The sequence below is a fragment of the Platalea leucorodia genome (genome assembly GCF_965183815.1).
Source record: "Platalea leucorodia genome assembly, chromosome: 9".
NCBI lineage: Eukaryota > Metazoa > Chordata > Aves > Pelecaniformes > Threskiornithidae > Platalea > Platalea leucorodia.
The window spans coordinates 38,364,009-38,391,667 of NC_138831.1; the positions used below are offsets into that span (position 1 = coordinate 38,364,009).

The 27,659-nt window shown below is 37.5% G+C and overlaps 1 protein-coding gene across 9 annotated transcripts; it reads left to right on the forward strand.

Annotated features, from left to right (window-relative positions):
* On the forward strand, positions 1 to 24,892 carry AP4E1 (adaptor related protein complex 4 subunit epsilon 1). Of its 9 annotated transcripts, none has more exons than XM_082322326.1 (21): positions 1 to 188; positions 703 to 774; positions 1,635 to 1,758; positions 4,027 to 4,100; positions 5,516 to 5,637; positions 6,498 to 6,657; positions 7,192 to 7,358; positions 8,010 to 8,083; positions 10,146 to 10,268; positions 10,358 to 10,467; positions 10,755 to 10,894; positions 12,313 to 12,425; positions 12,538 to 12,683; positions 13,406 to 13,708; positions 14,480 to 14,594; positions 16,670 to 16,805; positions 17,968 to 18,223; positions 19,005 to 19,580; positions 21,035 to 21,219; positions 22,077 to 22,234; positions 22,697 to 24,892. In XM_082322326.1, exons 1-21 carry the CDS (start codon positions 27 to 29, stop codon positions 22,855 to 22,857), a joined length of 3,477 nt encoding a protein of 1,158 aa, XP_082178452.1. In that variant the 5' UTR covers positions 1 to 26; the 3' UTR covers positions 22,858 to 24,892. The 9 variants fall into 9 exon arrangements, with proteins under 9 accessions (XP_082178452.1, XP_082178453.1, XP_082178454.1 ...); XM_082322327.1 differs by having other exon boundaries at positions 12,565 to 12,683; XM_082322331.1 differs by lacking the exons at positions 1 to 188; positions 703 to 774 and adding exons at positions 2,567 to 2,853; positions 5,107 to 5,407 and having other exon boundaries at positions 1,655 to 1,758; positions 4,027 to 4,125.
* Positions 24,893 to 27,659: the final 2,767 nt, after the last annotated feature.

Consider the following 27,659-nt stretch of genomic DNA (forward strand, 5'->3'; position numbering starts at 1 on the left):
GGAGCGGGCCGTGGGCCGCGGCCGCCATGAGCGACGTGGTGGAGCGGACGCTGAGCGTCCTGCCCGGGCTGCTGGGGCAGCACGAACCGGGCGCCGGGCCGGGGGGCGCCGGCGGCCCTGGCAGGGCTTCGGCCACCTCCCGGCTCGGGAGCCTCATCCGGAGCATCACGGCGCTCACCTCCAAGCATGTACGGGCTGCGGGCGGCGCCCCGGGGCGGGCCGGGCCGGGCCTCCCGCTCCTCCCGCCGCGTCGAAGCGGGCGGGGGCCGGGCCTTGCTCCTCTCCCTTCCCGCCCCTCGGCCCCCCTGAGGGGCCGGCGCGGTCCCGTGGGGCGGCGGGCAAGGCTGAGCGGCGCAGAGCTGCGCTGCGGAGCGGGCCCGTGCGCGGTGGCGGGGCGCCGGCGTCTCCCCTCAGCCCCGGGGCTGCGCCTTGCGGGGCTCCGGGGCCCGGCGCTAAGCCCCGTTGCAGTGCGTGTCCGTTTTGCTGTTGTGCGGGGGCCGTGGCGTGGGAGAACACGGCCGCACGGTGTTGCCTTCTGCGCTTGAAGCAAGCAGTCGGGTGTCACTACCGTAAATGAGGTTTACGCTGGTTTTGAGAAGACAGTGGAATGCTGTTAAATGAGCATGTCTTCTTCGGCTTTTGTTTCGTATTTTGCCTCCAAAATCTATGTGAGGTTAAAATAAGAAGTTTAATCTCTTCTAGGAAGAAGAAAAATTAATCCAGCAGGAATTAACCAGTTTGAAAGCAACAGTTTCTGCCCCCACCACAACACTTGTAAGTTCTGTTAATGGTTACAGGCTGTGGGAACAGCAGACTAAAGGTGAAGAAAAACAGTATTCACACTTGTTTTGCCAGGTGGAGTGTACAGGTTATCTGCATTCTAGATATTTAATCATCAGCATTAAAAGGTACTAATGCCTGTGGTTTTGCAGCATGGTTAAAATAGTGAGGACGCAGTGATTCTGTTTAATGTAAATAAACTGTAACAGTATGGCACCCAGAGTCTGTCATTCTGTAGTTTCTGAAATCAGGCAAAAAAGCTAGGTGATCAACTGCATCCATCAAATAGTGTTCTTTGCAGGCTGATGTTCTTGCAGTTAATTTGTGCTATATAAGAAGCAGTGCTTTGTTGTATGCGCTGTTGCTCGTGTCTGAGTTGCAGGAGTTGATATACTCTGGTTTGAGTTAGTTAATGCGTATTTCAGTCCCATGAATGGGACTTTTTGAAGGGAAAAATAAAGTTTTACCTCGCACATAGTGAAAACCCATTCTAGGTCAATGTAGTGATTCGTAAAAAATAATTTGCATTAGCAGTGTGATCATCCAATGCTTCAGATAATTCGTATTTTTTATGTTAGTCATAATTAATCTAGTGTTGATCACATGCATGCTAATCAAAATAAGATAGCATCTTTAAGGGTCATATATGGGGAGTTCTGCTCTTACGGTCAAAAGTTAGTATTGATTCGCAGAAGAGGTTCATAGCAAAGGAAAAATTATGAGTACCCTGATTTTAGAAAACAGATGTGCATATGTTTCTATCAGATAAATTTCTCTACTTCATTAGAGCAGTGAAGAAGAGCATAAAACATGTCTGACACAAAATTCTCAATAATTTATTTTTGGTATTTCAGAGACTGATGAAAGAATGTATGGTGAGACTCATTTATTGTGAAATGCTGGGGTACGAGTCTTCCTTTGGATATATCCATGCAATCAAGCTTGCACAGCAAGGAAATCTTTTGGAGAAAAGAGTTGGTATGTGCATGGAGCTGTAGCCTTAATAATATTCTGTATTTTTAAATACATAAATACATAAATAAATAAACTGTATTTTTAAACTTTCTTAGCATTTATAATTCATGTAAAAATACAACTTACTTAAAATGTTCTTCTGTTTCTTGGTCTTCTTTCATAGTCTCTCACTCCTCTTTGAAAATAACGAAATTCCTAATTTGTGAGCCGCTCTGTATCTGCTTTTAGAACAGCAGGCAGGGGAATTCATTTATTTTAAATCATCAGGTTTTCTTTCATTGTTTTGAATTGTGGCACCAACAAACAAGTAATTCATGAGAAATTTTGTTAAAAAACACATCAAGCTGAGAAAGAGTTTCTTACAGGATTTGATTTCTTTTTCAAGTACAAGATTAGACAAAGATGTTAGTGTCGGACAATTTCCGCAAGCATAGTGTTGGTTTCGCAGTATTTAACTTAGAGATAGGTGTTTAGAATTTTTATAAAGGGCTTCTTGCTGTTAGCAAAGTGGCCCTAAAATATTTTCTGTTTTGGTGCTTGTAGAATTTTTTTAGTTTAGAAACAGTTGTAGGAAACAAGGCAAATAGAGAGGTGCTTATAGCATAGGTGCAGAAATTCCTAAGGGAGTCTGAAAGGCTGGTTCAGATTTCTTTAAAATTTCATGCCGTTGTGATTTCCTTGCTGCCAGTGTGGCTATTAACTTGTTTCCAGTAGATTTAGTTTGAAATAGCTGTCAGCCTGTCTCGTCTGGAGAATGTCCTTGCAGTTGCTGATTCAGCTGCCTAGTGAAGACATTTCTTCTTGTTTGCAGAGAAAATGGTTTAACTCCAAGCAATACTATGTCTGCATACACAGAAGGAAGGCAATGTCTTGCGGGATATGCTTGTTTGATATCCTTTGTTTGAATTTCATCTGGATCATCCACTCAAGTATTGGAGTTTGTGAGAGAATGCGTTACAAGTGATGATTTAAAGTTGCTTTATCTCTGAGTAATGAAAGCCAGTGCACAGATGCTCTGGTAGGGATTAAGAAATTCTGTCTTCACCAGACCTGAGAGGGCAGGCGATAACCTGTTTTGAAGAAAACTTTATGACCTCTGTAAGTGTCAAGAACCAATGTGTCTTGTTATTAATCAGTTTGAGACTTTTCCGTACCAGAACTCTTTTTGAGGAGGCTTTCATGAAGCAGCATTATTATTTTTTTTTTTTTTAAATGTAGGTGCTTGAAATTCTCTGGACACAAAGCGCCCTTAAGCTTTGATCTGGTAAAAGGATGTTATCAAGAGCATGTGTGTAGGTTTTAGGGTTTTTTCGTTGTTGTTCTGCAGTTATATATGGTATATGAGGACAACCTTGTCTGTTCTTGGTGCAGTGTATCAAAGTCTGTATTAAGGAAGTGTTTTCAGTTGATCCAGTCAAGATGGGTTACTCTTTTACGCAATGTGAGCCTCAGTGGATGAGAGTGAACTACATTCTTGCAGGTGTGCTAAGCTGATCAAGTCCAGTTTCACAACCAGATAGATTGATCTGATAGCCCAGACAAGACAGTTATTTGTATCTAAAGTTGTTCGTTTTGATCCCTAAGCCATGAATGAACCAAGACCTTTTTTTAAGATCTACCTCTGTAATACAAATATTGTCATGAGTTGTGGCACATCCTCCCCCCCCCCAAGTACCTTAGTTTAAAATGAAGAGGGGTCTTGAAGAAAAAGGTTTCTGGCAGGTTTCTTTTCTGGGTTCTGGAATTGTTTCGTCCTTGTTAAGAAATAACAAAGGAGTTTTTGGCATAGGATGGTGAACTGACTGCTGTATTGTAAACTGAATGTAAAATTTATTTGAAATGGAACTTTATTTTTTTGAAAGAAAGAGGAACAAATACAAAGAAGTGCATTTGTTGTGCAGTCTAGAAGGAATATACTTTTGTCAGTGCAGAGAAGATACTAGTTTTCCAGGAGGTGATTTCTCATGGTGTTCTTGGCTGCTCTTCAGCTATAACAGTATTGTAACATCTCTTATTTCTCACAGCTTATGAATTCTTAGCTGTTACTTGTTGAGCTTTACTGCAACTTAAATATAACTGGTTTGCCTGGAAATAAAAGAAAGTCTTGATATTTAACACACAAGCAACTGTCATCCAACAGTGGCTTTTGTGTTTTGTTGGTTTTTTTAATTGTTTGAATTAACTCTTCTTGTATTACAGACAGTCTTAAGTTTTATATCCTGAAGTTGCTTATTGCTTGAAAATAGTAATGGAGGCTGCTTTCTTTTATAGGTTACTTGGCAGTTTCTTTATTTCTCCATGAAAATCATGAACTGCTACTTCTACTTGTGAACACAGTTGTGAAGGTACAGTGTTTTTGGAGGTCTGGAGGTAAACTAAACTTGGACCAATTCTTCCCGTTTTGTGTCACACAACATCTAAGCTATGTATTCATTAATTTTGTCTTGCTCTCTTTAAAGTTGCTGTTTCTTTGGTTAGCAATGAAAATTTGAAATGGCTTTCCCTGGCTTTTTAATTTAATCTTGGCATTCCTGCTGTTGAAGCTATAATTTTAAATTTTTTCAAAGGAGACATACCATAAAATTTCCTTAATAAAATGTAGCAATTCTATACTCCAGGAGGAGCCATGCATGTGTGTTTCAGTGTAAACTTTTGCTTTTAGCTGACAGCAAGTATCTGTTGGCTTCCTTGAGTTCTTTTGATGATTTTGATAGAAAATGGAAATATGCTTTGGACTGACACTGAGAATTTATCACTTAACAATATTTCATAGGTGTGATCTTCTGTATTACTGCCTCTTACATGGAGTAATTGTGACTTAAAACAACTGTTTCTGCGTAATGATTACTTTTCTATTACAGTAGGCCGAAGTCACATAAATTATAGACTGAAAGTGATGCTCATTTTGCTGTTGTGATTGAAAACTGTTTTATAATCTTTAAAAGTCTGACTTGAAACTAGTAAGGATATGGAAAGAAGTGTAAAAATGAGAGTCCACAAAGAACTAAACCAAAATGAGCACTAAAACCTATTTAGGACAAATGGCCAAAACAAATAATGATGTGAGCTGGAAATCTTACCCATTTTATTTGTTTTGAAAAATAATTCTAGTCTTGTATTTCATTAATTCGTCCGTCCTTTTTTGGTTTAAGGTTACAGTGAGCTATATCTACTATTTTTAATTGTATTTAGGACAGGTTGTGAATTTTTATTCTTTCTTTTGTAGAATGTTACGTGTAATTTGCATTCTCTTCTTAGGGAGTAGGTAATGTCTTATTTCACTGTACAGATATGTAATTGGCAGTATTATTGAGCTTGCTTCTTCTTTTCTTTTTTAATTCTTTGGGCTAGATCAAAGGCACTAGAGAGAATACTGTTGAATTCTGTGAGAAGTGACTCATCCCACTGATCCAACTGGAGACACAGCATAGTTTTGCAATCATCAGGCCATTTCAGTAAATAAACATTGATTGTAGCTCTGTGTGTTCTTGCATATGTTTAAAATATGAATGTAGTTCTATAACATGAATATGAGGAGCTACATGTTCCTTCTTCTTGTATAAGAGAAGAAAAGAACTCAATTAGCTCAGTGAGATCTGATGCTTCTCAAACCTGAGCAGACAACGGGATGGCTGGCAGCAGGATGCTTGCTGTAGGTGGGCTGCGTAGGTGGGCTAGATCCAGCCTGCTTGTGGAAGATTTGGGGTATGTCTGTGCAGAATTTAAAAGTCTAAATGGAAAATGACTGTCTTATTTCAAGGACTTACAGAGCACTAATCTAGTAGAGGTGTGCATGGCATTAACCGTTGTCAGCCAGATCTTTCCACGGGAGATGATTCCAGCCGTTCTTCCCCTAATAGAAGACAAGCTTCAGCATTCCAAGTACGTATTCATTTACAGAATTTCAAGTGGCCTTGTAAGGTTGAATGACTTAATTTTGTAGGTGGTTTTAGTAAACCAGTCTTTTTTTCTCCGAGTTGGTCTTTCTAATCATTACCTTCAGAAATTGTTCCTGTCCTAGTTTTTCTCTTGGGTTCTTGTCGTTTATTTGCAGTCCTGACTCAGTATTGGATAGCTATTAGTTTTTTTTCATAACCAGTTTTCATAGGTAAATGTAATTGAAGTTATCAGCTGGAATCATTTTAACAAATATGTGGATGAAGCGTTTGTAGAGTAAGTGGAGAAACAGATTAGTATCCTTGAAGTACTTCACTGATAATTTTTATTTTTTATAAAGCTCTTTCTATAACCTTTGATGGTAAAAGCGTATCTGTAGGTATCAATAACCTTGAATTGTTTGATTCTTAATTTATAATATCCCATACGCAGAGGATAAGATAAGTGTTGTGTTGATTAGAAAGGGAACTGCAGAATGAACCGACTCAGTAACTTCTAGACAGGTGGTTTTTGGAGCTGCATATGTGACCACAACAGATTAGCAGTGGCCAATTTCATTGTTTATTTGGTGGCCATGTTTTTGAATCGTCAATCTGACATCAAGCCCTACTATGCTTTTAAGTTTGCTTTGTCACTTCCTCACGTAAATGATATTTGCAAAGTCATTTGTTATCAAGTATGTAAAACATGGGTTCTCCTCTGTCTCCAAATCAAGATATTCTGATGGATGGCCACATAATTTTACATTACTGTGGAAATAACAAGTGCAAGTAGTTTTGGTAAGTCAAGTATTTAAAATACACAAGAGCTTCATTTTGTTTTGTATAAATCTCATTTCTCTTCAGGGAAATTATCCGAAGAAAAGCCGTTCAAGCTTTATATAAATTCTATCTCATTGCTCCTAACCAAGTTCAGCATATTCATGATAAGTTCCGGAAAGCCTTATGTGACAGAGATGCTGGAGTCATGGCTGCTTCTTTGCCTATTTATCTTCAAATGATTAAGGTAGGCAAAGAATTAGAAGCACAACTGAACTTAGGAGCTATTTATATATATTTTTTTTAAATTTTAAATACACAGTGTACTGTACAGAAGTTTTGCAGAAAAAAACTTACTTGTAATTGTCAGAAAAGTTAATTTATATGGTCATGGATATCTGTGTTATGTTTGTTTGTGCTAGCTCTCCATTTAGCTTGACAGATGCACTTCTTGCATGATTCAAATGCTCAGCATCATTGGCATCCTTAGCTAGAGGATCTAACTTCTACAGTGTGTTAAAGGGTTTGCTGAAATTTGCTTGTAAATTTTTTTTTTTACTATTGCCTTTAAGTTACATTCATTCCCTTTGCAAATGCGTAAGAAAATAGCATAGGTTTAAAGTGAAAAGCTTACAAGTGTTGGGGGATGAGAGTAGAAGTTTGATTTAAAGAAATTAAACCATCAGTGTAGGTATTTTGATCTTGCTCAATTTGTGGATTATTTTTACTTTTGAGGTGCTGTATCAAAATAATTGAATTGTATTTCTTTTTCATTATGTAGGAAAACTCATCTGGATACAAGGACTTGACTGGGAGTTTTGTAACCATCCTAAAGCAGGTAGTGGGAGGAAAGCTCCCTATTGACTTCAACTACCACAGTGTGCCAGCACCATGGTTACAAATTCAGCTTTTAAGAATATTGGGGCTGTTAGGAAAAGATGATCCAAGGTAACCAGATCTTTCTCTGTAATTAGTATTTTGAAGGTACAAAGAATACAGTCAGGACCTGTACCTCATAGACAGCTTTCTGTTTTGTTTTGTTTTTGGTGGGTTTTTTTTTTTTTTGGTTTTTTTTTTTTTTAGTAAGAGGATTTCAGTGTTGAACTTCTTATACATTTGTTATTAACCAATACAGTGAGCAGATAAGTTTTAAACTGCAAAATTAGTTTCTTAGCTTCTGGATTCGCTAAACAATTGATTATTGTGGAATATGCTTGCAATGTATTTTTGCTGGGCTTCTGTTACTAGGTTACCAAACAACTGTGTGAAAATGCAGTGTAAAGATACTTTAAAAAGTGGTGTCATTTTGTGAGGACCTAGTTGTCTGTGATCTGTTTCCTGTTTTATCTTTGATAAAAGCAGTGAGTGAAGTGTTTTTATTCTTGTGATATGGTAAATGGTTCTTTTGAAAGCTGCAAACATCTTGTTAGATGCCATTTAGAAACATGTTATAGAGCTCTTCCCTGTTAAAGCGAATCTGTGGATATGAATAATTTGTATTACAGATTTTCGTGTTAGTGTTTGAGCTGTTTGGCAAAATAAGACTACATGCTTTTTAGAGCTGCAAATAACTTTAATTTTTTTTTTCTTGTTAAACAGGACAAGCGAATTGATGTATGATGTTCTAGATGAATCTTTAAGAAGAGCAGAGATAAATCATAATATTACATATGGTGGGTGAGGTTATTTTATGTAATTATCAATATTTGGAAAGATTGAAAATGTGAGTAGTTGATGATGCTAAAAATACGTATGCTGTACTTTTGAAAAATCTGATTATATTCTTAATCTACAATTGTATTCTTAAACGTCCGACTAGTAAATTGTAAAACAAGTGATACATTGCTGTAAAGTGCAGGTTTTTATCACTGAAGTAAAACATTTTTATTTACTGGGAATTCATCTTGACTGAAAAGCCTCTATCCTATGTTTGCATTGTCCTTGGCCTTAAATACAGAAAGTCAGCTTCTTCATGAAAGCTCTTATTGAACATTGCTTAAGTTGAAATAAATGATAAAAGAAGAATCCTAGTAATACAGCCCTGTTTATTAGAAATGCTTAGATCTTCTTTTCACTGCTCTGAGAAGGGCAATAAAAAGTGTGCAAGAGTGACAGTGTCAGTTCTTTACAACTGTGTAGGGCTTTTCCTCTAGCCACAGTTGCTAAAAATTACACCTTGAGAGTTCAGGGATAGTGGTGCCTGTGAAAAGATGTTTTTGGCACGCATCTCAATTTAAAGCTTCTAGAACATGGTAGAAGACTATGTTGATTTCATTATCTTTTCAGCAGAGAAAGCGGTATTTGTTGCTGGAACAAAGCAAAAGGAATAATTGCACTTTTTAAGTTTTTCTAACAAAAAGCTGAGCAATTTATTTGGATTTTTTATCTCCTTCCCCTCCCCAGGTCTTAATACCTCCCCAAACACCCTGATCTTGTCTTCTAGAACCCTGCATTAAGAGCTGTTTCACTATTAAAAAAAACTCATCCCCCATTACTTTATTGTTAAAGTAAAGCCCTGTAGATGTTGCCAAAGTACGTGTGCTAATGGAATGGAAAGAAAATTGAGACTTTTTTTAAAAAGAGCACGGGGGGGGGGGGAAGGAACATGGCCAAAAATTATAGATGTCTAATGCCTACTTGATACATATTTTGTAAAGCATTGTGTAAGCTTTACTTCCACTAAAAAGGGAAGCTTTGGGGAAGTATTCTCTTAGTAAATAATACATGAGGAAGAATCTGTCAGACGTTTAGTGTATTCAGTTTATTGCTTCTATTCTTTTAGGCAAGAACATACAAGATATTGGGAGGTGTGTTGCCGTATAATACAGACAATTTGCACTTGCAATTGTTAAGAGTTAAACAGTAAATTTATTTTAAGCACTTAAGGGGCCAAAGTGGGCATGATTTATACAAGGACATAGAACGTAGGTATGTAGTTTTTGTTCACATTCAAGCTTTTTATAAAAACTTTAGTTGATGGTCCCAGACAAAAGAAAAATGTAATTGAGTGATTACTCTTTCTTATACAAAGTTCTTGGTTATTGCATGTTTCTTGTAGGCAACTGAGTTGTTAATATGCTATTCGTTTTCAGATTTAGTTTTGTAGTGCTTAAGAAGAGTAAGTGGTTGTCTATTGGACAGTTCAGTTAGAGACTGAATTACAAGAACAACTGAAAACTACATCATAATTTTAAATGCCGGTTAACTTGGGGAGAGTAACTTGGTCTGAATCTTTGCCCAAATTGCTGCCACAAAGGGTTATTTACTTTCTGTGTGTTGTTCAGTTTACTTCTAGCTTTTTCTCAAACAACTATGCAAAGATTTTTTAATAAGGATGTTCTTGGGATGACTTTGGCTGTCAGTAGTAGCTAAGAAATGATATGAATTATTGAAAAATGTTTTGTCTCAAATGCTTTATTGTTGCCCATTGGCTTCCTAAAAACCATCCTAGTCCAGTCCCTTGAACAACTATAGGAGACTTCAAGGTTGGAAGAACTTTAAGGACAGAAAGTTGTATGCACAATGGTAAAGGCTAATAAAAAAATACGTATATACTAAAGGAGATAGTCTTTCATCCTGTTTTCACTTATGTCGGTAGGTACTCTGCAGTTGGATTCAGTGGGAGTGGGACAACACTGCAATTCCTTGATACAGTCAATGAGCTTGATGCTTGTTAAAAATTTTTGCATTATAGAAGTATTTAATGCACATTAATTATGTGTCTTCCCCCCCCAGCCATCTTGTTTGAATGTGTCCAAACAATTTATACAATTCATCCGAAATCTGAACTACTTGAAAAGGCTGCCAAGTGCATTGGAAAATTTGTTTTGTCACCCAAAATTAATTTGAAATACTTAGGTAAGGATACATGATATCATTAAGATGTTTTTAATTTGATCATAGTGGCATACATTCTCTTATATCATTTCCAATCACTTATATTCTAGGTTTAAAGGCTCTGACCTATGTTATCCAGCAGGATCCTAATCTGGCACTTCAGCACCAGATGACAATAATTGAATGTCTGGACCATCCAGATCCCATTATTAAAAGGGAGGTCAGTGAATTTTTTAAACATTAAAAATTAAGTTAATTTTTAAGATGGGTGATAAGTTTTGTAAAATGAGTAGTGTAAAAGGCATATTATGTCTCATTTATTGTGAGAGAGCAGTTATGAATAATATTAATGCGACAAGCTGTGTAGATAAGCAGTGTATTTCATTTAAGACTTGCCAAATAAAGACAGTTGCTCAATTTGGCATCATACTAAAGTATTTCTGTTTGCTTATTTCCTTTTCTGAGTCATCAGAGCCAATTAAATATATTTTTTGCTTTGTCTTTCAGACTTTAGAGCTTCTCTATAGAATTACAAATGGACAGAATGTAATTGTCATAGTTCAGAAGATGCTTGACTACTTAAAAGAAAGCAAGGAAGAATATGCTATCATCAACTTAGTTGGCAAAATAGCAGAACTAGCTGAGAAATATCCTTTCATTTTTCTGAACTAGCTGAGAAATATCCTTTTATTTTTCTGAAGCTTTGGAGTCAGAGCTCAGGCAAATGTAGCATTTGTTCCTTTCAAAGCATCTTTCATGATCTTTTGAATTAGGAAGTGTTACAGCTGTGCTTTCCACCCTTTCAAATGCCAAAAAAATATGCAAAAGAAAATGCATACAAAAATGACCACAGTGTTTCTTGTATTTCACTGAGAGAAAGTAATGGCACTTGAAGTACTTTATTTTGGCTTTGGAGTTTGGCATTAAAACCTTGTCTTTTTAAATTAAAACTTCAAAGTCTTACACCACTGCACGGAGAGAGATGTCTCAGTGCTACATTGGGTGCTGTTCTGTAATTATGGGAATGATCTTCCTATGAGAGAACTGTTCATTGGTGTATGGATCTTAAGAATAACACATTTTCATAGAAGTAAAGGAAATGTTATTGAACTATGCCAAAAACATTAAAAGTGATGATTAGGTGTTTGGCATATGGTGGACATTGCTGTTAGACTTGCCATTGCCAGATTTTCTGTATGTATTCTAATAATTTGAGTTGTAAGCACTTTCTAACAGAGAGCTCCCTTACCATCCTGTTTGTACACTGCTTGACACAGAGTAGTGTACAAAAAAAAGCTGTGTTGTCATGCAGTATGCAAAAATAAGATAATAATATTAATGTTTCTGTACTGTTGAAAACTTCTATTCAGTAAGCGTGCATTTTCAGGATTTATTTGAGGGAAGGCAGAAGCTAACTTCCAAAGTCAGCAAAGGCTGATCAAATTTTAAATACATATAAAAAAAGCAATGTTGCTTTCTGTGGAGTACTTTAAAGTGTTTATTGTTTTTCACTAAATCAACAGCAAAACACTGCTGAAAAGAACAGCTAGTCTATCATTGAGTAAGTGACATTGGGTAAAAAAAAAACTGAGAAGATTATGCTGGAAAGCTAACATGGACCAAGTGCGAACTTAAAATACAGCAGAACAGGTCTCCAGAGCTAAGTCCTTGTTTGAGCATGTAACTGTTCCTACTGTGTGAAGTCTACTTAAACTCTTGTTTTTTACTCTAACTTTTACTCATGCGCAACTTAAGATGTCTTGATTGGCAAGTCAGCAAATTGCACATAATGGATAGCTGTTAAGTTTATGAGCAGGCTTTTTCAACAGGGCAGTAATTTAAGACTTCTCTACGTGACTGCCAGTTTTCATGAAGTTTACAGGAAACACTTTATAAAAGATACAGGAATATTTCCTCTTCGGTTAGATTGCCTCTCAGGCCCCCAGCTTGACTGGGGAGAGCAAGATGGGTAGCTTATTTGTGGAAAATTTGTTTCCTTAGGAAACGCACTAAAAAAGAAAGAAAAAGTTACACCTTAGCACTTTGTTCCTTAACATCTGGACACATATGCCCCTGACAATGAGTGGTTCATCCAAACAATGAATGCCGTGTTTTCAGTTGGAGGTGACGTTGTGCATCCTGATATCCCAAACAACTTTCTGAGGCTGTTGGCTGAAGGTGAATAACTCCCTGAATGCTCTGAAGAATTAGACGGGTTCCTTAATCGTCTGGCTTTTTTTCTTAAAATGCACTTCGAAATATTTGATGGGGGGTGTTATTTGCATTTCAGGCCAAGTATGTATTGTTTTCTATCTAGGATTTGATGATGGAAAAGAAGATCATCAGCTACGGATGTATGCAGTACAGTCTTATTTAGCATTACTTGCAGAGGAAGATGCATTGTATCCGCAGAAATTCCTTCAAGTTATGAGTTGGGTAAGGGAGACACAGGGTCAAAATTGAATACACAGATATGAGTAAACTGTCAAAGGTGGTGATGTTTTTAATAAATATTTTTAACTTTTATTTTTAGTCATGAATATTCTGGTGTTACTTGAAGTCAAAATAATACGCTGAAATCTATTTTAGTGACATCTTTTGGTGGCTGAGGACTATCTAGCTTGTCATAGTTTGTGGAAAAGCTGACTTGCTCCCTTTAAGGCAGGTGACTATTGGAATGGCTTAGCAGCCACATGAATCAGACTGCATGCTGAGAGCCTTTCTGTCATCATCAGGATTAGGTCAGATGTGGTTGTGAAATGCATTTTTAGCTTTGCAGGTGACTGGACAAGTTCTATGCTAGTGTTGTCTGGCACTTGGGTGAGCTTCAGCTTCCACCCAAGGAAGAGGCTGCAGTATGAGCAAATCATGTTTTGTAAGGGCCTAATTGTTATGTTTAGCTTTCTTTTCAAGACAGCTGTTTGATTTTTAAGAAGCTAAAAGTTGAAGTCTGCTGAGGTAAACACAAGATCATTTCAAGCCTTTGACGTTTAAAACACAAAATGGTAAAGAAATAATTTAGAACATGTTTAAGTAATAGTTTCTTGAATGTGAGGTGGATTTTATTGTGTTGTTATTTAGTGCTACATTCTAATTTCAAAACTGAAAGCACTGCTCTGTGTGACTAAATGCATATTTTGTCTGTTCTGTGTGAATAGGTGTTGGGGGAATATTCCAGCCTTGTTACAGATATTGATCCAGAAATTATTTTGACAAAGCTACACAGCCTGCTGAAGAAGACTTTTGTTACTTCTGAAACTAAAGCGTGGATAATGGCTGCGGTCACCAAGATAGCATCACGTACCTCCTGTTCGAAAACAGTTGACAAACTAATCCAAGAATTCAGCAACTCTCTAGACACCTACATGAGACAATATGCCTTTGAATTGAAGCATCTGTGTGAAGACAAAGCACTGATGAAAAACTTGCTTCCATTTGATGCTAGTTGCAATGACATGGTGGTAAGACAGCTGCAATGTGTGCTCTTCATGAGCCTCTTTGTAGTTAGGGGGGGTTGAATATTTTGGTAAAAAACGTTTTCAAAATGAATTATAAATGACAGTTCTGACTAGTGCCAGTCTTTAGTCTGCTTAAAGTGAGTCTTCAGAAACATACTCTTTCAGGCATGTGTGATGAATCATAATGTTCTATACTGAAAGATAAAGAACCATGGTGTTTAGATAGTAAGCTGGAGTAGCTTTTAACAAAATTACGATTTCATATGCTGATTTATTTTTTGTTGTCTTTTTTTTTTTTTTGAAAGACAAGTTAGGCCTGCTTTAGTGATATGGTACTGCTTTTTAGTTCAAACAGTTTGCCTCCTATTTATAAACTACTGATCTTGACACTGAAATGTCCATAATAAATGATGGAAAATAGTATTGATATTGCTGAGGTTTTTGAGTTGGTTTTTTTTTTCCTGAATTCAGTATTTTCATATAACAGTAGGATCAACCATTTTGGGAAAAATCCACTCTGCTTTTTTTTTTTTTCTTGTTTAGACAGCAAAATATCAATAGCAGAGGAGTTAAGTTACAAATCTCTAGCTCAAAGTCTGTTTCAACATACTTGCTTAACAATCTCTGTTAATACAGCAGCTTTACTGGTAGATACGGGAGATGTAAGACAGAAGATCCCGATTTGCTGATAAGACACAATATTGTTCTGGTAACATCAGGCTCGTGTATAGAAAGTATTTTCATTGCTTTCTCACTTTTCTAAATTCTGTGTAGGTAGATGCCTCTTTATCTTTTCTGGATGGGTTTGTGGCTGAGGGACTTGGTCGTGGTGCAGCACCATATAAGCCTCATCACCAGAGACAAGAGGAGAAACTTTCTCAGGAAAAAGGTGACTGTTAGTTTACTGCATTTATTAAATAGCTGGTAAATTACCTGATAAGTATTAACAAACAATCTAAGTGTACAGTTAACATTACTTTAAGAAATAATATTATCTTAATACATCTCGTCTGTAGACTTAGCTAAGTTCAACTTAGATTTTAGTTCCACATCTGTCTAGCTGGTATATGTAACTGTTCATTTATCATAGGTTGCTGTTCTGCAGGTGAGAACATTTCTCTGCTGGTCTATGGGATTTGAAATTTATGGGGATTATTAAAGTGAAAGCAAAGAATTCCTAACTTTACTATACTGAGCACTTAGTCTTGACTGTGGAATTATAGTTTGCAATAATAACCATTGTGAACTTATTTTATAACACAAAACTTACATTTCTTACCTAGTGTAGGTACAGATAAGACAGCAGTATGTGCTTTTATTTATTTAAAAATACCCCAAAACTTTACCTATAGTGTATTTTTTTATTTTTACTTTTTTGCCATGGAAATACTCATTGACTTTATTATAGCCAGTCACATAAGGATTTCTTTTAGACACTTCTTAATGATTTGGTTTGAGGTTGGAAAGCTTTTCTAAAACATTCCTTGGCTTTGCTTTACTGTTGAGGAATTAGAAAAATTAGTCTTGTACACTGCATTATCTATGATTAAATTATTATTTTTAAAAGATGATTTTGACTGTGCAGGTTAATGCGTCAATAAATAATATTGTCCATTTGCTTGCATGTGTAGCTTGGCAGAATTGAAGTTTTCGGAGACGTTTATAAATTGAGAGTATTAAATCTACAACCTCCATTTTAAGCCTAGAAAATTCAACATTTTGCTGGAGGAGTGTTGAACGAGGTCAAATACATTGAAACTGAATATTCTATACTGTTTTTTTCATGCATGTAAAGCCCAACGAGGGATACAATCTACTGTATGTCAGATTGAGCTCATAACAGTGCTTCGTACTGAGGTGTTGAGAACAAAATTAATGGTCTTTACTGCTGAAGAACATCCATTTAGCACTCTGGTGTTTGCAGTGTTCTTACAGTTTTGCAAGGAAGCCATTGTAGGACCTGGATTATGAACTGCTGCTTTTTCTCAGTAGTCACACGTACTGACTAGCATCTTCCACTGGTTCATAGATATTCTAGGAGGTAAGATATAGGTGAGGTAGGATATTCAGAAGTATTCTAGAAGGGGAGTCCACTGAGTGTATTGAAATTCTTTGTTTATAGATAACTAAATTTATGGGTTGATAGAGCTTGAACATCTTTGTGGATGATGTTTATCACAAAGCCCCTTGGATCTTGTTCCTGCTTGCTGCTTTATGGGAAAGGACACTTCCTTAGCACTGCCTCCTTCTTTATCAGGAGATTTCTCTTATCCCAGATGCACAGCAGATTTGCCCTGCTGCTTCGCTTTGCTGGGAAGAAGAAAGTGTAAGGCTGGGGTGCAGATGAGGGAAAGGGACTGTATCCCTTGGTAGTTCCAGGGCTGCAAAGGAGAGTCTGCGGTCTGTTTTGTATGTAACAGTGACTCTTTATGTTATAGTCCAAAACAGTTTTAGAAGCTATTCAAACTACATTTTGATGCGTAAAGCATAGCTAAGGTGGCTGGTTCTGAATCCTGATTTGCAAGTCTTAGTGAAAATAATTGATCACCCAAGGTCAAGTATGTTTGCAAAGCAGACAGTGATACATGGACATAATGCTGTGGACTCAAAATGTTATTTAGGCTCATGAACAAATGGAAAAGCTTACTTATTTAGATCCAATACAGTACTGCTGTCTACAAATACTAAGCATTGGCAGATATTTTAGTGATATGCTGTGAAGTCACTATTTCTGTTTGATTTCAGTATTTAAAACAAATGCCAAATTAATACATGTTTTAGATAAATCTTCTGTGTGTCTAAAAAACTCATTTGAGAACAGAAACATCCATTTTTAATGAGGATAGGATCTTGAATGGGAAGGCTGAAAACTGTAGCAGTACAGCCTATCTATTTTCAGAAAATAGATTTCTTTCTCACCTTTTTCTGCCTCATTGTAACTTTAAGATTCTGTCTGTCTTGCAGCTCTGAATTTTGAACCTTATGGATTGTCATTTGCTTCAAGTGTGTCCTCATCTGGTGTCACTGGCAGACAGTCTCCCACTGGTTTATCTTTTGGTTCTGATACATCTGGTAATAGTGCTGAGACAGGGCATAAAGAGTAAGTTAATTTGTGTTTGAAATGAAGTACATTTAAGCTTCTGTTCTTGGCAGTATCATGTGTCTTTGCTTCTTCATTACATGGAACTAAAAAGAATACAGTTGAACTTGGAAACCTCTATCATGTAAGAAGAAACTCAGGATGGCATCTTCTTTGAAATAACTAGAAAAAAAGCTAATGCAATTAGACTGTTTTTCTGCTTGCTTCACAAGGTACAAATTAAGTGATAGTTAATACAGTAAAATTGGGACAGGATTACCTGATGATTACATGATTAAGTATTTTTTCTCTGGCTTCCTTCTTTTTCGTACAGGCTACACTTAGTTTTTATGGGTATACAATAACGCGCCTTTTAAGGAAACTATTTTAGATAAAAGGGAGGCTAAGATTCGCAGTGTAAGATGCTCCTTAAGTTTTAGAGCACTACAAATAAATTCCATATCCATAGTTTCATACAAATTAATAACTTCATTTGTACTCTGGTAAATTGGTATGCTGGAAACCTTGGAAGCTTTTTCAGATGTTTTTTAACCAGTTTGTGTAAGAAAATTTGAGCAAGGCTTTTAGGTGTAGGACTTGCAGCATTTAGCCTGTGTCTGTTGAATTCATTTCTGCTAGAGTTCAGGGTGTCTGAGAACATGAACACTTTTTGTAAGAAATAAAAATACTTTCTAGGTCTCTTCTAATTTTCAGTCTCTTGCATTAACTTAAATTATTTTTTTAAGGAATCAGCAATAGAGCTATTTAAATATACTTAGAGATTCCCAGAATCTTTCTCCTGGGGAGAAAGATAGATACCATGTTGCTTGTATTCACTTTTAATTATTCAAATACCTTATAAATGTAATCTGAAACTCTGGATGGATTTAGCAAACACAGTCTACTACTAGCTGCAGGTGTCTAATGCTGACTTAGCATAGGTCTATACTTAGGATTCTATAGCCTAGTCCAAGTTTGCATTTGCATGGTGTTTTAAAAGTAATGAATGACATTACTGACATAGAACTTCATGCAGATGTGAAAGTGTTCATTTATATTCCACTACTCACTGTGTATATCAAAGTACCAAAGTTGTGAATGGTGTTTAAGCAGAGCGTTGGCATGGTTTTGTGAACGTGGTGTTCATATGGTTGATCCTGCTTTGTTTTGTTTTTCTTTTTAGGACAAATACTCTGAAAACTGAGGGAGTACGCAAGCTATGGGGAAAAGAGGGCTATCTTCCAAAGAAAGAAAACAAAGCAGGGCAAGAAAACGAGCCACAAACTGTTTCTTGTGGCAGCTTATTAGCAGGACAGGTGGGTGATCCTCCAGCATCCCGGTCTGATCAAGTTGCCAGCCTCTCTGAGGAAGACAAAGAGAAGCAGCAGTTAGCATCAACTTTGTTTATTGGGCTAGGATCAAATGCTGGTGTCAATCTGGTAAGTGGTTCTTTTGAGACTTACCAGTTTAAAGTTTATATATTGCCTTATTTACAATTACAGATACTTACAGGCGAATAGAGATAAAATTAACGTTGCGGTAAAACCAGGCAAAAAAACCCAGGTCATTGGAAAACTATTGAAAATTACTTTTGTAATCTGATGATTTGTTAAGAACCTGAAACAGGTTGGATATTACTGGATGAAGCGACCTCTGGAGCAGATCTGATTCAGTAACTAGAACTTCCTTGTTTACATGTTGCGCTTCAAGTTTTAGTCTCGGTTTTTCTTAACAACTGTTCCTTGACCCAACTTTGCAGAGCTGTTGGCATTCGTTTGGCAGTAAGGCTAGAGTTTGATGCCCTATGTCAAGACCGTTTTTTATTTGTGTATGGTAATATGCGGAACATTAAAGAATTGACCATTAGGTAATCTTTTTAAGACTGGCGTTATCATATTAGCCAGCCCAAATCATAGCATTTATCATTGGTTTAACCTGAAAATGTTTACCTGTGCTTGCTTTTTAATAGGAGCTTTTAGTTTATGTTTTAGAGAACCTAGTCATTCTTGCATTATAGGCTAATCCAATACCCTGTAAGAAATACAACAAAAACCCATTACTGGATCCATTAAAATGTTTGGAATCTATTTGTATTTGTCATCTGAATTGATTCCTTGGTCATTATTTGTCCTTGCTCATTCTGTGTCATGTTGTTAACAGTAACACAGCTGGTTGCTAGAAACTTCCCCACCCTTTTTTTTTCCCCTTTTTCCTTTTCAGATGGGGAAAGCGGACACAGCTACTCAGAAGTTCAAAAGAAAATCAAAGATAAATGAAACTCAAAAGAGTGAGGAGATGTCAGACTTAAAAAACAGTGCTGCCTCAGGTTTTGGTCCCTTACTTGATACAGTACCTATTAACATGGAAGACTGTGAGGGAAATAAACACACAAGGTTAAGGAAAGCCTCTCTGTGTTCTTCAGATATTGTAGAAGATAGTTTAGTGTTTGAAACACCTCAGTCCCTAAAAAAATCTGGGCTGGATGACAGACTTTCAGATAGTAGGCTGTCACAGTCATCTTTGTTTGCTGATAGTAATATTGAAATTTTTCAGCCTTCTCCAAGTGCTCAGTCTGAAAGTGCCAGTAAAACACCGTTGGTCCCTTCCTTACCAGAAGAGCTAGAAGGGCTCACTCACTCTGAAGTACTGGAACTTTGTCAGAGTGATGCCTTAGCTCTGTATTTATGTAAAGTGTGGACAGATGACTCTCTGTTGCTCACTGTTTTTGTTTCAAATAAAACCACTTCTGCACTTAATGCTGTGAACTTAGTGTTTGAAGAAGCAGAACATTTTCAGGTAAGAAACTCTGTTTCCATTATATTTCAAATTCACTTGGAACTTCTTGCTTTTTGCTTGCATTTGTGTGTGCAATATTTGGTTTAATAGCCATACCTTTTTCCCAAAGCATTTCCTTAAAACCTGTGGTATGGCTATTACACATATCCTAAAGAATAATGAAAGAAATCTCAATACTAAACTTAGTGTCATTTGGTATAGAAGTTAGCATCTCACTGTAATTCACCTTGATTTCGTTTCCTACTGCTTGCCTCCATATAACAAATATGTATGACTTTTCAGTTCTGAATTCGGCTTCTTCCTGGTCTTTAAGACCGAATGCAAACCTAACCAGTCATACGCAGAATGGTGTGACTTGAGTTGCCAAAGAAATTGCCGTGTAACTTTTTTTGTCTGGGTGTGACTATCGGGCTTGTGCGTTCATTTGTATTTATCTGATAGGGAGACATGATGCAGTTTCTACCTTCACGTAAAATTTGTGTAAGCTTGCTTCAAGTTTGGTCCCCGTCCCCCCCCCGTCCCCCCCAAGACATCACTCATATTTCATTCTTGTTCTCATGCATTCAGTTGATGTTGGAGAGGAGTCGGTCCGTTTATTTTTTGACATCGGCTACATCTGGGATTTAACTGTGGTTGGTAAAAGCATGTGATAGTCTGATTGGAACTTCACTTAAATAATTGGAAGGCTATTTGGAAATTGCCTATTAGCATGACTATCCATGGATTTTGCTGAAAGAAGCGCAGAATTATGAAACCTTGGAGACGCTCAGCAAGTGATAACTGGATAAAGAGAATTAAGCAGAATGTTTCTTTTAGAATTTACTTAATCCAGGAACTGCTAGTGGGATATGAAGTCTCCTTCCTTCCCAGTTCTGGCTTGAATCAAACCTGTCATGGCATTGACAGAAAGTGGGCATCTCATGTCTAGTTTTCCTTTGTAATTCACTTAAGTTTCCACACAGACCACCACCATAGATAGAATCTGTGTTACTGGTTTGTTTGGAGAGGCCAGGGACTGCTGAGTAATCTTGAAATTATCCTTGTTATTAGGGATGATTTCTCAACTTCTTGCTTTTAGCATATAGTTTGGAGTATGTTGCAATGTTGCTTGCTCTTGTATATTAGTTTATTTTGGGACTGAACTACAGAATTCAGGTTCTTGGTCATCAGTTCTTGGTCTTGGATGAGCGATCATTTTGGGGTGGGGGAAGCCAACTGGCAGAAAGAGATCAATTTCTCCAGTGTTTTAATTCTCATAGAGCTTTTGTAGATGTTAATGATTGATTTATCCTCGATGAGAGCGGAGAAATGGTAGCTCTGTTCACTTGCCAAATAGTCCAAGAAAAATCAATTGAAATAAAAGGCACTTATGCAATTTTATAGCTGTATCTTAGCCACTTACACAACTTGACAGCAAGACTTATATTCTGTATTCCTTTTAAAAAATTATATAGATTTTGGAGAGTGCCACCTACCAGTTTCCTGTAATTGAAGCTCAAAGTGTGGAACATTGCCAGAAATGTGTGTGGATGGACAAAATCTGTACACATGGAATTCTTTCTGGCTCTGTTAATTACCAGTCAGAGATGGAATCTCGCCTTGAATTTTCAGTAACTTTATCATTGTTGGACTTCATCAGGTAAGTAAAATAAGCTGCAGTTTATAAAAACACGTGTACTCAAGTAAGTATTAGACAAGAGCAGGATGATTTTGGGTATTGATTATGAAAATATAAGGCTTCATCTTGAGCAGCTAATTTTAATCTAATTGAGATGACTTTTAAAGATAGTAAATGGTTATTTATGCACTTAGAAAAAAGGGCCAAAGTTCCAGGAAGAAGTACAAATTCAGTGAGAATATTGACAGTAGCTGCAGGTTAGAATAGTCTTGAACTCCGGAATGTGTTTTTGAGGAAGCTAACAGAACCGAGTGAACAGAAGGGCATGCCGTTTTAAAATACGGCATAATATAAACATGTCAAACAAGTAAGTGATTTGAGTACAGAGACCCATACATTATATGAAAAGGCTGACAACTTTTACAGGGGAAGAAGAAAGCTCATTCTATTCATTTTTGAACGCTGCATTTATTTTAGGAGTAGAAAAAGCAAGTGTTCTTTTTCCAGTAGACTTTTCTGTTTTTTAGTGAAATCCACCTTGTTTTCTATAATAAAGTCTACCTCTCATTGAACTTGTTTCGCCTCTTTCAATGGGTAAATATCTTAAGGCCATTCACTTTGGTCTTCCATTTACATAGAATAATGTTTTTTGTTTTGTTTTGTTTTGTTTTTTTTTTGATTTAGAAATCTAAAGCAAAGAATAGAAACTTTTTCAAAATGTTAAGCTGGGAAGAGGAGGGGTTTGTTTAAACTGATGTGTATTTGCTTATTGCTTGCTCTATTGTCCATTTGCCTCCGGATATGATTTTTTGGGAGACCAAATATATTCTGAATAAAGTTTCTTATTTTGCTGAGACCTGTGGTGAACTTATTTTTAGGCCAATGGAAATGACTACAGAAGACTTCGGCAAGCTGTGGTTGTCCCTTTCCAATGATGTGAAACAGAATATAAAAATGTCGTCTTCTCAAGATTCCCTTTCAGCAGCTCTCAATACACTGCAACAGAAGCTGAAACTCCATATAGTTGATATTATAGGTGAGTGAAAGTATACTGTAAGGTTGCTTACAACCTATAATTTGTCCCAGGAAAATAAGTGCACGGAAGCAGGTATCTTACAGTTTAAGGCAGGGAACGTTTGGGAGCATAGTAAGCACAGGAGCTTTGTCCTGTGGACTTTATTTGCCTTACTCGGGGGTCTATGTGAAGACTGACGTAAAGGTACACGTGTACAGCAAACAGCGAATTTTACAAGGGAGCAAACTATTGCACTGTGAAGACTTTTGGACAGGACAAACAATGGGAATGGAGCTATATGACAAATACGATGGTGGGATTACATGCAGGAAGCATGATTTTTGGTGACATGTTAGAGGAGTAGGGGCAAGAGGAGAAGAGAACAGTTTGAGAGAAAGATACATTTTTTGTGAACTATACTATAGCTATTGTTGCTTGTTAATTGTTACTTCATTTTTTTTCTGTGGCCTCTGTTGTTTTAAGGTAATGAGGGAATACTGGCATGCCAGCTACTTCCATCTGTGCCCTGTCTGCTGCACTGTCGTACTCACTCAGGGATGCTGGCTTTGTGGTTCAGATCACCTTCTTCTGCTCTTCCAGATGGTTTGCTTTACCAGTGTCAAAAGGTGATGGAGGAATCCTAATAACAACAGTGCCTGCCTTAATCTATTTGGTGTGTGAAAAGCAAATCAAAGATTTGTACAGTTGCACAGATAACTACCAAAGCTAAATTAAGGTACTGCTTCTCAGAAGTATTAAAAGTTTTCTTCCAGCTGGCATATGTCATGTGGACTTGTGGGGGAAGAATAATCTAAATTACGCCTGCAAACACACGCTCAGGACTGTACAGTGACTAACAAGTAATCCATTAAAGTATTGTTACCTGCTTAAGTGAAATGTATATTTCTTAATTTTGTTGTAAATGACTGAAAGTATTTATTTTTATTATGCAGCTTTTATATATGCCAACAATTATTCCTCATAGCAACTGCATAAATATGATTTTAAAGAAAGCATATCTCTATTATGAGGTCAGACTTGATCAGTTGTCAGGATCATCTAATTTTATTTTGATAATTTTTCTAAAGCTATTTTTAAGCACTGCTGGCAACAAGACCCGTATTGGTGGTTGGATAAAGTAACTTATGTAGCAACAAATGCATGTTTTGAAAATAGTTAAAAGATTTTAGTGAGCAACACACTTCCCATGATCTTTGGTAGTTACCATTTAAATGGTAACGTCTAAATAGGTTTTTGATAGGAGGCAGGCATGTGAAATTGTATGGAAGCACCTCATGGGGGATGACCTAAGGCCCTTCAGGTTAGTGCCTGTCTGCAGTTCTTCCTGCCTCACGTTTCAGTCGCGTTCCCCTTCCTTCGGGGCCTGTGACAGTCCCTGAGTATTTGTGCATGTCTAAAGGTAAGTTTCATGGGGATCGAGCCTGAGGTGACCGAGCTGGGGGTAGTTGGCTGTGGGCTTGTTGACTAGTTGGTAGTTGGCTAGTGGACATGTTCATTGCTCTCCTATAAATTTAATCAGGCCAATATCTCTGTGAAAATTTATATGGAGGAAATTTTCGTTTATTTTTACTTCTAATTATTTATAGCCTCAGTATGACTCGGCAAACCTTTGACTTGCACGGATGTGGCTGTATTGTGTGTGCAGGGCTAGGAACTGCAGAAAGGCGTAAGAGATCTAAATCGGAGCAGCATATGTGATAAAAGTGTCTGTCTAGATTGTCTCCTTTTCTTCCTGAAATAACTTCACAGTCTTGAATATACAGCAATCTTAATTTATTCAGATGCTAAATGAAAACTTTAATACTGTTTAATATTATTTATAACTGGTCATGTTTTTATTTAAAAACATCAAAGATTGTACACATGGTTCAGATGTGGTATAAATGGATTCTACAGCGGAATTCTCTCCTTTGTGTGTTAATATGAACAAGGAAATTCTTTGTTATATTTCAGTGTTACTGATTCTCACCTGATAAGCACTGGTTGTAAAGGAAAACAAAATATTCCGTTACTTTGCTAATGTTTTGGTAAATGTTCATGAAACCATCGTAAGAATGTTAATGTGCTGATAGTTTCTTTTTTCTGTTTGTTGTTGTTTTTTTTTTTTAAGTGAAGCCATTTGTGTTATCACAAGTACAATCATTTAAGCAAAGCTCCTTTTTTATTGCTGTTTCAGTACCCTCTTACTGAGGAATTTAAAGTGCACTGAACCTGTAAATATACTTAATGTGCTGCATACTTTAATGTTTACTTGGCACTTCAAGATAGTTTATATAAATGACAACTGATTTATAGTGGAATAATTTCCAGCAAACTATTTCCTTGCTGGTAAATCAGACTTGTGTTATGCAATTGGACTTTTGTAATCATGAACTGTAATAGAAGTACGTGTCTCTGGCCTCTGCATTTAAACCATTTCGGCAATGAGATGTTCAATGTCCTAGAGTTTAAAAAGAACAGCAAAAGACAATAATGCCTTCTGTTGTTCATGTAATGTTCTTTATAACCTTTTTCACCGTATGAATAGTGTATGTTAAGCTGTCGATATGCAGATGAGAAGAGCTTTATGGTAACATCACATCAAGGAGGTTGCAGGGAGTTGTACCTGTGTCAGTCTTTATTTTTAGATTGTCCAGCAGATATTTTTCTTAATCTATCACCATCTTTGCATTTCTTGTAGTTTAATAAAATTCAGTTTCATTTAAAAAAAATTAGCTTGATCCTCATTAAATATTCTTTGCTACCACATGTAGTAGTGTTTCTGCATATTAAGAACTAGGTTCTGTTTTAATTGTTTCTCTTTGCATCTGAACAGTGATGAAAAATGTAACATTGCACAAGTCTTGTATCCACTGGTGATTTAAATGTCCGGTGTCTCAGCTGGAGGTATAAAAAGAGTGAAAGAGTACCCTTTGCATCTCTTGAATGGCATTCTGCGTGCCAGCTCACATAATCCGATACTCTCTTCAGAATACTGCCAGACCGTGGGATTTGTTTTTAGGCATCACAGGAGACTTCGGGGCCTCTTGTTGTTCACAGTTGGCAGCAATAGCATTTTTTTTAAGTCCAATGCTAACTTAACTTAACCATTTGCTATAGTCTTGAGAAGGAGTTGGGAGTTTGGGAAGTTTGATGTAACTGCTGAATTGAAGGTGGCTGCAGCCCTGCTGTAAATCGTGAGGCTGTTGTGTGCGGTGCGGCTGCGGTGCGTAACCGCGTGCACGCTACACGGCAGTTACGGCCCAGGGAGGGAGCTTAGGCCCTTGAGAACCTCAGCAGGTCGGTGCTGGGAGTCCCTCTGATCTTGATCCATCACCCAGTTGTGTCTCAAATGAAATACAGGTGCATAAGTACTTAAAGGAATGTTCTTTCATCTAGGTCTGTATTGAAAGTCCTTCAGCAAGTGTCTTCATCTCCTGTGGTGTTCCCACTTGCTTTTTTTTGTGACTTATTAGATCTTGAAGGATTAACCTGTTTTCAGGGAAAGGGAAATAAGGTGCGTAGAAGTAGGCTAGACGGAAGAGAGCGCAGAATTCAGTTTAGCATGAAGAAGTTTACTTTCAAGAGGCAACCAGAGGCCAGTCAGAGTATATACCGACCGTTCGGAACTGGCAGGTTAACAGCGTTATGGACCAAAACCCTGGGTACCGGGAGGTGCCACCGTTTTACTGCTCTGTGCCGTGGGCAACTTGGAGTTCTGGACATTTTGGAGTCAACAGGTAAGTGACTGTATTGGATCCATATTTCAAGTGGTTTGTGAGGTTCTCCCACCTTACCCCAAGTATTTTCAGATATTTTTAATGAAACAAATAAGTCGGTAGGAAAATTGGTGGAAGTGCAACATGGCAGTATGCTGCAGTATGTTTTCCTAAACGTAGATCAAATCTCCCATTGTGTTATATTACTTTCTGCTAGGTATTCCCAACCCTTCTCATCCTGTAAGGACCCAAGAGAATAAACTTGTGTGATGGATAATCTTGAGGTTTTCCTGTACTTGCAAGTAGCTCATGACATTGCCTTATGGTTTCTAAATATTGGAAAGGTGGTTATCTCCTATGGAGTCCCACCAGCAGTTTTTCAGCATAAAAAGCTGTATTATCTTTTCTGCGTGGATAAGACTGTGTGTTGTCTTTTTCTGGCATGGAGGTATATATCATAGCATGTAAAAATGGAAGTAGACCTGCTTAAGTCATCCAGTTGAGACTTGCTTTTGCATTTCTGTTGCTGTGGTAAGGGTTAATGGTGCTTTACCTCTTGGTTCTCTTCAGGGTCAGCTATTTATATGCCTTTCTGTGAGAACGTTTCTCTAACACAAATATTTAAGACGACACGTTGGGCGCGATGTACTGTCCTGTGGTACGCGGCCAGTTTCATTAGGACGCCAGAAGTGGTCACTCCCTTGGGAGTTTCTTGAGCATTAACATTTTTCTCTTTATGTAATAAAGTTGGCAGTGATGAAACAAAGAATATTGTGTCCTGCCATGATATGATTCATAAAATTAACCTGACAGCAATGTTTTATCAGCTGTGTGGCTCAAAACACCACTTAAGAAGATTGCTTTAAACTTTTATTTTAAGGTAGTTGGTGGTTTTCTCTTTGTGCCAATCTTTAATTGCTTCCAGTATAATTGCCACGTGAGTTGTTTGCAAATCCTGAGCTCTTTCAGCCCAAACAGTTTGTCTTTTCTGGGAATAAGGATAGGAGAATATATGCTTGCTGTTGTTAAAACATTCTGGTGGGTTCTAGCATCTCCATGTTTAGGGCAGGGATTTGAAATCTGTCAGGGGTGTGTCTTCTGTCTAACATAAATCACATCTAGCTAAACTGAGCTAAATAAATCATGGAAAACTTGCAAGAGGGTGCTTGGTAGCGAGCTAGCTCTTGGCATGTTCCATCTGCTCCGGCCCCGGCAGCGGCTGCCTGTGTGTATTCTAGGCACTGCTGAGGCTGGGCCCGGGCAGAGGCTGGTACCTGACGGCAAGCAGCTTGTGCCGTTCCCTCCGCACGGCTTGTGAGGGGGTTTCTGAGCCTGCGGACTGAACCACGCTGCTAAACACATCGAGCCAGCATCGTTTGTTGGCTCAGGTGCTTGAGCACTTTGTGGAAAAACAGAAATTTTGTTTGCTGCCGATGCACGTTTGTCGTGTGTGTGTGTGTGTGTGCGCGCGCGATGCAACAGAAATGTGGATTCCCGGTTTTGTCTTAAACCCTTAAGCTGTCCATCTCCCTACCTCCTGCCTTCACAAAATCTGGTCATCCAAGAGCATTAGGGTTGCAAAAGTTGCAGGTGAAAAAACTTAGAAGAGGCAATTTGTGTAATCTTATTGCTTAACTTGAGTTTACATTGGATGGCAGAAAAGAGAAATCAAAAGGAAACAAAAAGGGCAGTAACCACACATTTTTAATCCACAAATATGATAATAC

Coding starts and splice junctions, on each gene's coding strand:
- AP4E1 (XM_082322326.1), top strand. CDS start 27: ATGAGCGACGTGGTGGAGCGGACGCTGAGCGTCCTGCCCGGGCTGCTG. Junction 775..1,634: donor CTGCCCCCACCACAACACTT/GTAAGTTCTGTT, acceptor TTGGTATTTCAG/AGACTGATGAAAGAATGTAT. Junction 16,806..17,967: donor GCTGAGACAGGGCATAAAGA/GTAAGTTAATTT, acceptor TTTTCTTTTTAG/GACAAATACTCTGAAAACTG.